Here is a 12,262-nt window from a genome sequence, read left to right on the forward strand (position 1 = left end):
GGGGACAGTGTAGTGGGAGCTTTACTCTATATATAACCCTGTGCTGCCCCTGTCCCTGGCATTGTTTCGTAGGGACAGTGTAGTGAGAGCTTTACTCTGTATCTAACCCCGTGCTGCTTCTGTCATGGAATCATACAGCATGGAAAGAGATCCCTTCAGTCCAATTTGTCCATGCCGATTAGGTTTCCTCAACTAAACTAGTCCCATTTGCCTGTGTTTGGCTCTATAGCTTTCCTATTCATGTACCTGTCCTAATGTTGTATTTGTAAAGTTTAAAGTCATGCAGACAATGTCCACTACTGTGCCTTCATCTAACTTCTTGGTCACTTCAAGAAAAGTTTGATCAAATATGTGAGACATAATTTCCCATGCACGAAGCTATGCTGGCTGTCCCTAATCAGGCCTTGTCTTCTCAAATGCCTGTAAATTCTATCTCTCAGAATCCCCAACTTACCCACCAATACATCAGGCTCTATAGTTCCCTGGCTGTTCCTTGCTGCCTTCTTAAACAATGGCAAATCATTATCTACCCTCACCTGTGGATATCAATGATACAAATATCTCTGCAAGAGGCCCCACACTCTCTTCCCCAGATTCCTGCCATGTTGTGGGATACACCTGATCAGGTTCCGGGGATTCATCTGAGATAACAAGGTGTAGAGCTGACGTCAGCTTTCCTGCTCCTCTGACGCTGCTTGGCCTGCTGTGATCGTCCAGCTCTACACCTTGTTATCTCAGATTCTCCAGCATCGGCAGTTCCTACTATCTCCAGGGATTCATCTGCCTTTTTGTGCATTTTAAGACCTCTAGCAACTCCTCTTCTGCAATGTGGTCTCTTTTCAAGATGTCACCATTTATTTCCCCAATTTTTCTAGCTTCCATGTCTTTCTCTGTGGTAAATTCCTATGCAAAACATTTGATTTGTATCTCATTCATCTCCTGTGGTCCCACATATAGACAGTTTTGTTGATCTGTAATGGGCCCTATTCTCTGTTTAAAAGAAAACCTGAAAGAACTGCGGATGCTGAAAATCAGGAACAAAAACAAAGTTGCTGGAAAAGCTCAGCAGGTTTGGAGCATCTGTGAAGGAAAAATCAGAGTTAACATTTCAGGTCCAGTGACCTTTAGAACTGATAGTGGCTGGGAAAACGTCAGTTTATATGCAAAACATAAGGGAGGGGGATGGGGATGGGGTGTAAAAGATAGGATAGAACCTAAAGAGAGAGAGAGAAGAGCAGTTGGACAGACAAAGAGTTGATAACGATCAGGCTGGGAGGGTGAATAGTTGTTAATGGGGACTATTAGTGACTAACAACAGGTAGGGTGTAATGGCAGGCTATGTGGTAACAAGAGATAATAAGGTGTAGAGCTGGATGAACACAGCAGGCCAAGCAGCATCAGAGGAGCAGGAAGGCTGACATTTCGGGCCTAGACCCTGCTGGGACATGGGAGAGTTTAGGCCCTGAAATTATTGAACTCAATATTGAATCCGGAGGGCTATAGGGTACCCAAGCAGAAAATTAGGTGTTGTTCTTCTAGCTTTGCTGGAACACTGCAGCAAGCCAGAGACAGACATGTTGGTCAGGGAGCTGGGTGGTGCGTTAAAGTGGCAGGCAATGGGTAGTTCAGGGTCTTTTTTGCGAACAGCATGTTCTGTTCTGCCACTTTTGTTACCTTGTTACCACATAGCCTGCCATTATACTCTACCTGTTATTAGTCACTAATAGTCCCCATTAATAACTATTCACCCTCCCAGCCTGATCGTTATCAACTCTTTGTCTGTCCAACTGCTCTTCTCTCTCTTTAGGCTCCATCCTATCATTTACTCCCTGCCCCATCCCCTACCCTTTTTTCTGCAATATAAACTGATGTTTTCCCAGCCACCATCAGCTCTGAGGAAGGGTCACCAGACCCAAACGGTTAACTCTGTTTTTTCCTTCACAGATGCCACCAGACCTGCTGAGCTTTTCCAGCAACTTTGTTTTTGGCCCTACTCTCTCCCGTGTTATTCTTTTGCCTCTAATGTACCTGTAAGCTTCTCCTTAACCTTATCTGCCAAAGCTATCTCATATCCCCTTTTGCCTTCCTAATTTCCCCTTTAAGTGTATTCCTACTCTGTCTAAACTCCTCAAGGGATTCACTCGATCCCAGCTGTCTATACCTCACATGTGCCTCCTTTTTCTTGACCAGAGCCTCCATTTCTCTGGTCATCCATTGTTCCATACACCTACCAGCTTTGCCCTTCACAGTAACAGGAAGATAATATCTCTGAACTGTTATCTTGTTTTTGTTAAACTTCCTGTATAATACCATCAAAATTGGCCTTACTCCAAATTAGAACTTTAACTTTCAGACCAGGCCTGACCTTTTCCCTAACTATTTTAAAACTAATAGAATTATAATCACTGGCCCCCAGTTGCTTCCCCCCCTAACACCTTAGTCACTTGCCCTGCCTTATTTCCCAAGACTAGGTCAAGTTTTACTCCTTCTCTAGTAGATACATCCACATATTTAATAAGAATTTTCTTGAACACACTTAATGAATTCCTCCCCATCCAAGCCCTTAACATTGTGACAATCCCAGTCTATGTTTGGACAGTTACAATCCCTCCCCATTACAACCCCATTATTCTTACAGCTCTCTGAGATTTCCTTACATATTAGCTCCTCAATTTCCTGCTGATTACTGGGGGGTTTATAGTACAATCCCATTAGGTGATCTCCCCTTCCTATTTCTCAGTTCCACCCATAAAGCTTCATTTGACGATCCCTCAGAAATATCTTCTCTAAGTACAGCTGTAATGCTGTCCCTGATCAAAAACATGACTTCCCCCTCCCTATCTATCTTTCTAACCACCCTGGGAGTGTTTGATGGGGATGGTGTAAAGGTAGCTTTACTTTCAGTTTAAAAGAACAAAGGGAGCTTTACCCTGGATCTCGCCCTGTGCTGTACCTGTTTCAAGGGGACAGTGATGAGGAAACATAACTCTTCCTATAAAAGAATAGAGTAAGCTTTACTTTGACTCGAAAATAATAGATGGAGCTTTACTCTGTATGTAACCCTGCGTTATTACAGTCCTTGGAGTGTTTCATGGGACAGTGCCAACAGAGCTTTGCTTTCAGTTCAAGAGATATTCCGCATCAGTAACTATAGGGACTGTCGCTATACCAATAAGGCTTGAATTCTGACAGTGCGGCTCTCCCTCAGCACTGACCCACCGACAGTGCCCACTCCCTCATCACTGACCCACCGACAGTGCGGCGCTCCCTCAGCACTGACCCTCCGACAGTGCGGCTCTCCCTCAGCACTGACCCACCGACAGTGTGGCTCTCCCTCAGCACTGACCCACCGACAGCGCGGCTCTCCCTCAGCACTGACCCACCGACAGTGCGGCTCTCCCTCAGCACTGACCCTCCGACAGTGCGGCGCTCCCTCAGCACTGACCCTCTGACAGTGCGGCGCTCCCTCAGCACTGACCCACCGACAGTGCGACGCTCCCTCAGCGCGGTGCTCCTTCAGCACCGACCTCCTGACAGGAGCGCCGACCCCCCGACAGTGTGGCTGTCACTTTGTACTATGCCTGTGCCATCAAGCCGAGTGTCGGAAATAAAATGTAGAGTTATAGAAGTTTACAGCATGGAAACTGACCCTTCAGCCTAACTTGCCCATACCGCCCAATTTTCACAATTAATCTAGTCCCATTTGCCTGCGTTTGATCCATAGCCCTCCATACCTATCCCACCCAAGAACCTATCCAAATGTTTCTTAAATGATGAAAATGTATTCACCTCCACCAATACGTCTGGCAGCCTGTTCCAGACACTCCTCATTCTCTGCGTGAAAATAATTTCCCCTCTGGACCCTTTTGTATCTGTCCCCTTTGACCTTTACACTCCCCTACCATGGAGAGCTGTTGGCTATTGACCTTATATATGCCTCTCGTGATATTATAGACCTCTATAAGATCACCTCTCAATCTTGTACACTCCAGGGAAAATAGTTCCAGCCTATCCAACCTCTCCTTGTAACTCAAACCTTCCAAGTCCAGGTAGTATCCTAGTAAATCTTTTATGCACTCTTTCTAGTTTAATAATATCCTTTTTATAGTAAGGCAACCAAAACCAAATGTGGCCTTAACAACATCTTGTAAAACAGCAACTAGACGTCCCAACTCCTACACTCAATGCTCTGACTGATGACAACAAGCATGCCAAACACCACCTTCACCATCCTGTCTACCCGTGACTCCACTTTCACAGAGCTACGCACCTGTACTCCGAGGTTTCTTTGTTCTATAACACTCCCCAGGGCCCTACCGCTGACTACATGTCCTGCTCTGGTTTGACCTACCAAAATGCGACAACTTGTGTTTGCCTAAATTAAACTTCATCTGTGAGCTTCTGACTCAAATGGGAACATTCACTGAACTTGGCGAGAAGGGATAGTTGACAAAATGACACTTAGTTTCTGTGAGGAAATGCCAGTGGAATGGAATCCACGTGGATTTCCAGTTACAGACATTTGTAAATATCGAGCTTGAGTAGAGGCAGCACTGGGATAGACTGAGAAACATGAAATCCAAATGACAGTTCTTTTATTTAAATGAAGTCCAAGTTAATTGCATTATTTGAGTATATTAGACAAATTTTTAACTTAATATCTCAATACATTTTAAAAATATAATTTATATTAAACTGGTTGAATGAAGTATAGTTCATTGTAAACCCATATTATTCTTTTCATAATGTTGCAATTTTGTAAGGCAATGACTTTAAGCATTTACTAATAAGCCTCATTCACCAGAAAGATGCTGAAATTCAAAGGGTGAAATGATGCACAGTCTCAGTACGTATCCCCTCCAAAAGGGACAACAAAGAGGTGTTTATTTGAGGTTTTCAAGATGATTCAAGGATTTAACAGGGCCAATGGAGAAAAACTATTTCCTCTGATGGGAATAATCTTGAATGAGGAGCAGCATGTTACAATCTGAGGTGATCCTTTGGGGTGATATCAGGAAACACATCCTCATGCAAAGGGGAGTGGAAATCTGGAACTCTCTCCTCTTATTCCAGATCAATAGGACCTTTCAAAACTCAGACTTCTTCATTTTTGGTGGGTACAGATTTTGTGGAACTGAGGCAGGTAAAATGGAGTTAAGATGCAGGTTAGCTTGGGTCTAACTGACTGATGTAATTGTCCCAAGGGGCTAAATATCCCCCTTGTATTGTCTGCCATACCCCACACCCTGTCCTCTTCCCAAGGTAGGCAATTGGATAGTCAGCAGGACCAGGAAGGACCACCAGCTGGAAACTCCCAGCTCCACTGTACCACCTCTAGACTGTAGCTGAGGACAAGCCTTTGGAGCTGCTCCAGTTGGGGTCAGCTGACCAAACTAAGATCAAAGGTCACGCCTGGGGAGCACCAGGCAGATAACCTCATGGAATTTTGCACTCAGAGCACTAGAATACCAGGCACCATTTTGGTCTCCATATTTAATGCATGATATTCTTACATTGTGAAGCTTCACAAGATTGATCCCTGGGATGAGGGGCTTGTCCCATGATGAGGCTGAAAACATTGGGCTGATCTTTGCTGGTGTTTAGTAGAACGAGAGGTGATCTCAAGAGAACACGCAAGATACTGAAGGGGCTTGAGTCAAACAGGTAGTTTTCTTCTGGCTGGGTAATCAGTTTCATTACAGGGGACCAATCATTGAGGTTTAAGGCAAAGAGAAACATTTTCACTGAAAAGGGGATTGTGAAACTTTGGAATTGTCTGCCCCAGACAGTTGTGGATATGCTCCATTGTTGAATATATTGAAGGCTGGGTAAAAGAGATTTTCAGTGTCTCAGGGAGTTAAGTGGAAAGGAGAGGCATTGCTGAGGGGTCTCTATCAGCAGAAGGTGGAAGTGAAGCTGAGAATCAGCCACAATTGTACTGGGTGCTAGTACATGCTGACGGGCTGAATGGCTGCATCTGTTGCCTCTTTCTTGTGGTCTGAACACTATCAGTTAAATGGGGACGTGGTTGGTGTGAGGTTGAGCTTAGGAGTAGCTCCAATATGGCATGGTGCTGATTCCCTAATTCCTCCTATTTATTCTAATACTGTTACATGTCACCTACAATTCACATCAAAAATACTTCTGCAAACAACCAGATTTTTACAGAGAAGAAGATCAGGCAGGATTCACTCTAGTTACATTTGATTTACTCACTGATATTAATAGTGCATTTAAAATATGTGCATCATCCTTTCATCTTCAAACACATGACACGAGGATGTGATACACTGAAAGCTCGGACAACATCTGGGATCCCATCGAGTGAAACAGAGCAGTTCGGATCACAGCCAGAGTATGGTGGTCTGACTGGAAATGTTTCAAAGGCTGCATTGAGCCCCCGCCTGTGGGTCAGCTATGGCCGTTGTCTTTATCCTGGGGTGGCAGCTCAGAGATTCTGTCGATGGACTTTAGAAGATCAGACACCAAACGTAGAGTTTCTGTTCCAGACAGGAGCTGTCTGAAATCGAGAAAGGAATAAAGACAACAAAGTAATTACAGACTTGAGCCTGGCAGCAAATATGATGTTATTGCTGAATATGCTTCTTTACAATTTCAAATTCATCAAAAGGTTTTCATCTGAAATTCTTGGTCCACCTCAGTGGTGAGATGGGACTAAGGCTCCTGTGTGTTCCTTCAGTCTGCACACACTGCCCAGTCTGTGATCGAACTCAGCATCTGAAACCTCAGGACAGAGATCCAGAGTTTTGCTGCTGAGATGTGCTGGAGTTTTGTTTTTAATCATTAACAGGATGTGGGCATGGTTGGCTTGGCCAGCATTTATTGCCCATTCCCTCACGGCCTAGAGGGGAGTTAAGAGTCAACCACATTGCTTTGGGTCTGGAGTCACATGTAGGTCAGACCGTGTATGGATGGCAGATTGCCTTCCCCAAAGGGCATTAGAAAAAGCAGATCGGTTTTGGTGTTTCCACTACCTGCGATGGTGAGATCTGAACCCAGGTCCCCACAACGTTACCTGGGTTAATCATCTGACCATAATACCATAAGGCCACCACCTTGCACACAGAGTGGAGTGCAAACTGAGATTACACAGGGAATACGACACAGTCCATTCAGCCCAATCAGTCCATACTGGGGTTTATGCTCTATTCCTGTATCCTCCCATCTTTCTTCATTCAAATCTATTGTTGCAACTCTCTTTCCTCCTCTTCAGCTTGTCTACTTTCCTCTTAAACACATCAATAACATTCATTCCAATTCCCAGTCCCTGTGGGAGCCAGTTCCACACACTCTGGGTGAAGAAGTTTCCTGAATTCCTAATTGGAATTCTATGTGACTGCCTCTGGTTACGTTCTCCCCTACAACAGGAAACATTTGAATTGTAGAACATTTACAGCAGCAAGAAGCCACTTAGACTATCGGGTCTATATCCCTCACAAAGAATGAGCCCCGCATGCTTCCCAGTGTTGGGTCTGTCCTCTTGCAGGTTCCTGCTCTCCAGCTACTTCTCCAGGCACCTTTTCAATGAGGCGAGGGTTTTGTGTCTCTATGACCCAATCAGGAGGTGGGTTCCAGACCCCAGACACCCTCTGGGTGAAAAGGCTGTTCTCATCTTCCCTTTAACCTTCCAACTAATCTTTGTCTCCAAGTCACTGATCTCCCTGCCAAGGTAAACAGGCCCCTCACAATTTTATAAACATCAGCCATTCCGATTTTTCCTCATTCTGCAAATTTTCCAGTTGTGGCAACATCTCATAAATCTCCTGCTCCGTTTCTTGAGATTCCATACTTTCTGGAAGGTGGCTGCACATAATACTCAAGCAGGGGCCTGACTACTGATTTGTACAGTTCCTGTATTAATCTTGCTGCCCTTATATTCTACAATTGGCCAAATTTCCATTTGCCTTCTTAACTCATTCTCGACACATCCTGCTACATTCAGGATCTGTGGACATTCACTCCAATGTCCCTCACTTCCTCTACACCTCTCAGTATCATCTCATTAATTGGCTCCTTTGCCTTGTCTGACCTCCCCCAGTGACCCATCTCATTGTTCTCTGGACTGGATTTTATTCGGCACTTTACTGCCACCTGAACAGTCCATTGGTAACTTATACAAACTCTCTACGTCACTGCACCAAAAGCTTTCATCATTTAAAGACCTTGAGATCACTGCTCAACCATCACTTTCACAGAGAAAAAGATGCAGCCTGTTCGCCTTTTCCTGAGATCTACATCGTCACATTTCTGGAAACGTCCCTGAATCTTCTCTGCAGCCTCTTCAGAAACTTGATCTCCTTTATTTCATAATATGGCAGCCAGAACTGGATGCAGGTATGGAGACTGAGGGGTGAGGGATATCGGGTGGGATTCAGAGTTGGGGATCTGAGGTGGCTCCACATCCAGCCCACACCCCCTTTCAGTCTTTACATTTGGGGTCAGTATATCCCTTTCCTTCTTTCCTTCTAGCCAGTGAGGAACGGATTGTCATACTTTACTGAGCTCTCTGCCTCCTGAGCTGCCTTTGTGAGATAGTCTGATGCAAGCCGGGCATTGCTTTTTGCAGAGTTCAATGCGAGGGAGTCTTCAGATCGAAGCCTCTCATTCTCAGATTTCCATTGCTGCAGCTCAGTCTGTCAGACAGAAACAAAGGAACAGCATTATCCACACCCAGGGAGGAAGGCAGAGGGAGGGTGGGGGAAAGAGAGAATGAGAAACAGAAGAATGAGTAAAGAGAGGGGGATGTGGTTGAGAAATACAGAGGGGGATAGTGCAGAAGAGACGGTGGGTACAGAGAAAGAGGCAGGATGCAGGAAAAGAGCAGATATTGGCCAAAGAGAGAGAGAGAGGCTAGCTCCTGCATCTGAACTTTATGAAGTGATCGTGCAGAAAACAGTGTGGATATGATTTTCTATAACACAGAAAATGCCGAAGCTGTTATCAGTGATTATCAGAAAGCTGTAAATATTGTATTAAAGAAATAGCCTCTCTTAATGTACCTGTACGAGAACCAATTCCTGCTTCAACTTAGTCACTGTGTTCTCCGCTTTCACTGCCCGTTTCTAAATTAAATAGAGAGACGGATGTCATTACCTCACCGACAAAATACAAAATGAAGTTCAAAAGATCGTGGATGGGTGACAATTGCTCCCATGGGGTGGGAGATAAACCTCAGGCAGACAGTCAGCATCAGTACAGCTGAGACCTGAGAATCCAGACAATACCCTCAGAGTGAAAGTGCTGAGGGAGCGCCGCACTGTCGGAGGGTCAGCGCTGAGGGAGCGCCGCACTGTCGGAGGGTCAGCGCTGAGGGAGCGCCGCACTGTCGGAGGGTCAGCGCTGAGGGAGCGGGCACTGTCGGAGGGTCAGTGCTGAGGGAGCGCCGCACTGTCGGAGGGTCAGTGCTGAGGAAGCGTTGCACTGTCAGAGGGTCAGTGCTGAGGGAGTGCTGCACTGTCGGAGGGTCAGCGCTGAGGGAGCGCCGCACTGTTGGAGGGTCAGCGCCGAGGGAGTGCCGCGCTGTCGGAGGGTCAGCGCCGAGGGACAGCATTTATCCCTCAGTCAACGTAATGAAAATAGCAGCTTGCCTGGTTTTGATTTCTCTGATAATTGGGGCTGTTCTCACAGGGTCAATACTCCACTCCCCATGGAAACTGCCCCACCAACAACATCCCCCCCCACCCCCCACCCCCCCCCGGCCCCCTGCTTGTCCCTCACCGTCATCAGTTGCAGGTTCTCTTCCACTTGTTGAACCATTGATTCTAATGCTTGTGTCTCTTTCTCTTCTTTGATTTTCCTTCTCTCCAACTCCTCCTGCAGCCTCTTGGTCCTAGGGACACAGTCAATGGGATGTTTGATGTCACTGATGCCGAGCTCCTGCCCCTCTGTGACTGCCATTATGGCCCACAAGATGCGTGATGCATCAAGTCCATCTCAACACTATTCCCCACCGCTCAGAACATTATTCCTTATCCATTGCCTGTTACACCAACATGGCACATGTCCTCACACCGTACATTCAGTGTCTGCTCCAAGGCAGCGAGTAGATGAGAGATTGGTTCCACCCAGGATTACTTCCTGCGGCACCATTACAACTGACACATGATGAAGCTTCACCCAGTCAGTCCTGGCTGATTTTAAACCGGAGCTGTGTTGGTGAAAGTTCATTGTCCGATAGCCAGCAAATCATTGAGGGGAATCTGATAACAACACAGTTAGAATAGAATGATGGATGTTCATTGTAGGACAGACTGCACCGATGAGATAGGTCAACTGTTTCCATCAGGTCAATGATGTTTCATCAGAACACATTCTCTCTCACACTTGCAGCCTGTTTATTACCAATTTCTACTGCTTTTGTTTTAGCTTTGTGGCACCCACAGCGTTTCACTTTTATCAGTGCTTTTTTGCAGTGTTAAAGCTTGCATCATGCTGGCTATACTGTAATAAGAACACCATCAAGTTTTAGCTGGTGCTGTGAATGTCTGGCCAGGGCAAGATTAGCACAAGCAATGGCCAAATGACAGACATTACACAGATAACTGAAGCATGCATGGCATTCTCGCTAGAGTCACAAGACTCCAGCTTAACATCCCACGACTGGGCTTCAAAAAACATCAATGCAGTGCTGAGGGAGCGCCGTACTGTCAGAGGGTCAGCACTGAGGGAGTGCTGCACTGTCGGAGGGTCGGCACTGATGGAGCGTCGCACCGTTGCAGGGTCAGTGCTGAGGGAGCGCCGCACCGGAATCTTAATTTTCAGGATGAGGTGTTAAACCAAGGCTCCATCTGCTCATTTTGTTTGACTGAAGATCACACAATGGGATTTAGGAGATGTGTAGAATTGTTCTCCCCCAAGTTGTGGTCAATATTTAGTCATCAATCAACATCATAACCCATCACCTGTCAATCATTACTGTTTATGGGATCTTACTGTGCCTAAATTTGACTATCCCTGTTTCTTGCTTTATAACAATAGCAAAAACTCAAATTATTAAATGGACTGTGAAGCACTTTGTGCCACCCAACTATTGTGAAAGGTCCTGGGGAAATGGACACCTTTCTTTGGTTTTAAACTGAAGATGGCAGAAAAGAAACTTTATTAAACATTTTGGCACCACCTCCCATGAGCATTGCACCCACTTCTGATCTCTCATACAAACTCTGTAAGCTCAGCTCCTCTTACCTCTTTATATGGGTCTTTACTAATTGCTTTGCTTCCTTATTCTGTTTTCGGAGCCGTGTATTTTCTTCCTGTAGCTGAAAGAAGATTGAGAGTTTATATCAAACAAATGCTGCCTTTGGTAGCTATGCAGATACTAATGGTTTTCCCCAGCTCCAGATTCCACCATTCTGACATTCTCCCAGCTGGTTTTCCACAGTCTAAACCCAGTTCCTCTGAAACTGGCCCCATTCCAAACTCAGACCTAGTTCCATTCACCCTGTACTCACTGACTTACACTGACATTTTGCTGGACTTAAGAGCCAATTTTAAAATTACCTTCTTCTTTTCAAATCCCTCCATGGCTATCACTCCCATTCTCTGTCATCACTTCCAGCACCACAACCCTCCAAAATCTCTGCCCTCCTCCACTTCCAGCCCGTTGAGCCTCCCAGATTTTAATCGCTCCACCATTGGGCTCCACCTTATCTTCAGCTGCCTGGGTCCCAAGCTTTAGAATTCCTCCCATAAACCCTTCCGACATTTCTACCCTCCTGTCCCTCCTTTAAGTCACTCGTCAACAAGAGCAGCTTGCACTTACATAATCGGCTTTAACTGAATTAAACATCTCAAGGTGTTTCACATGATTGTTACCAAACAAAATTTGACACCAACCAAAAGGAGAGGGGAGGACAGATAATCAAAGGAGGAGGTTTTAACGAGTCTACTTCTTTTTTTACCACTGGTCCAAAAGACCTCATGATGTAATTTAATGCCAAATTTGAAGAATACACACATTTGAATCATGAGTAGGCCATCTGGCCCTTTGTGTCTGCTCCCCCATTTCATAAAATAATGGCTGATTTGATTGTTTTTCAACTTCCTTTCATCTATCTGTTTCCCGATAATCCTTGACTCCCTTATCGATCAAAAACCTCTCTAACTCTGCCTGAACATTTTCAATGACTTGGCCTCCACTGCTCAGCAGAGAACAGGATTCCAGACACATGACCCTCAGAGAGAAGAAATTCGTCCTCATCTCCGGCTTAAATGGGATAAACCTCATTTTTAAAACTGTCCC

At 45.4% G+C, this 12,262-nt stretch overlaps 1 protein-coding gene across 1 annotated transcript; it reads right to left on the reverse strand.

Annotated features, from left to right (window-relative positions):
• Window positions 1-4,589: 4,589 nt before the first annotated feature.
• On the reverse strand, window positions 4,590-11,598 carry entr1 (endosome associated trafficking regulator 1). The gene is made up of 6 exons (XM_048593365.1): window positions 11,521-11,598; window positions 11,206-11,279; window positions 9,739-9,850; window positions 9,021-9,083; window positions 8,515-8,654; window positions 4,590-6,520 (listed from the first exon to the last, which is right to left on the reverse strand). The coding sequence occupies exons 1-6, from the start codon at window positions 11,557-11,559 to the stop codon at window positions 6,412-6,414; spliced, it is 537 nt and encodes a 178-aa protein (XP_048449322.1). The 5' UTR covers window positions 11,560-11,598; the 3' UTR covers window positions 4,590-6,411.
• Window positions 11,599-12,262: the final 664 nt, after the last annotated feature.

Source organism: Rhincodon typus, unplaced genomic scaffold, assembly GCF_021869965.1.
Source record: "Rhincodon typus isolate 14 unplaced genomic scaffold, sRhiTyp1.1 hic_rhity00002711, whole genome shotgun sequence".
In the NCBI taxonomy this organism is placed as follows: Eukaryota; Metazoa; Chordata; class Chondrichthyes; order Orectolobiformes; family Rhincodontidae; genus Rhincodon; species Rhincodon typus.

Coding starts and splice junctions, on each gene's coding strand:
- entr1 (XM_048593365.1), bottom strand. CDS start 11,559: ATGGGAGTGATAGCCATGGAGGGATTTGAAAAGAAGAAG. Junction 9,851..11,205: donor GTAAAGACCCATATAAAGAG/GTAAGAGGAGCT, acceptor CTGTGTCCCTAG/GACCAAGAGGCTGCAGGAGG. Junction 8,655..9,020: donor AGGAATTGGTTCTCGTACAG/GTACATTAAGAG, acceptor TCTGTCTGACAG/ACTGAGCTGCAGCAATGGAA.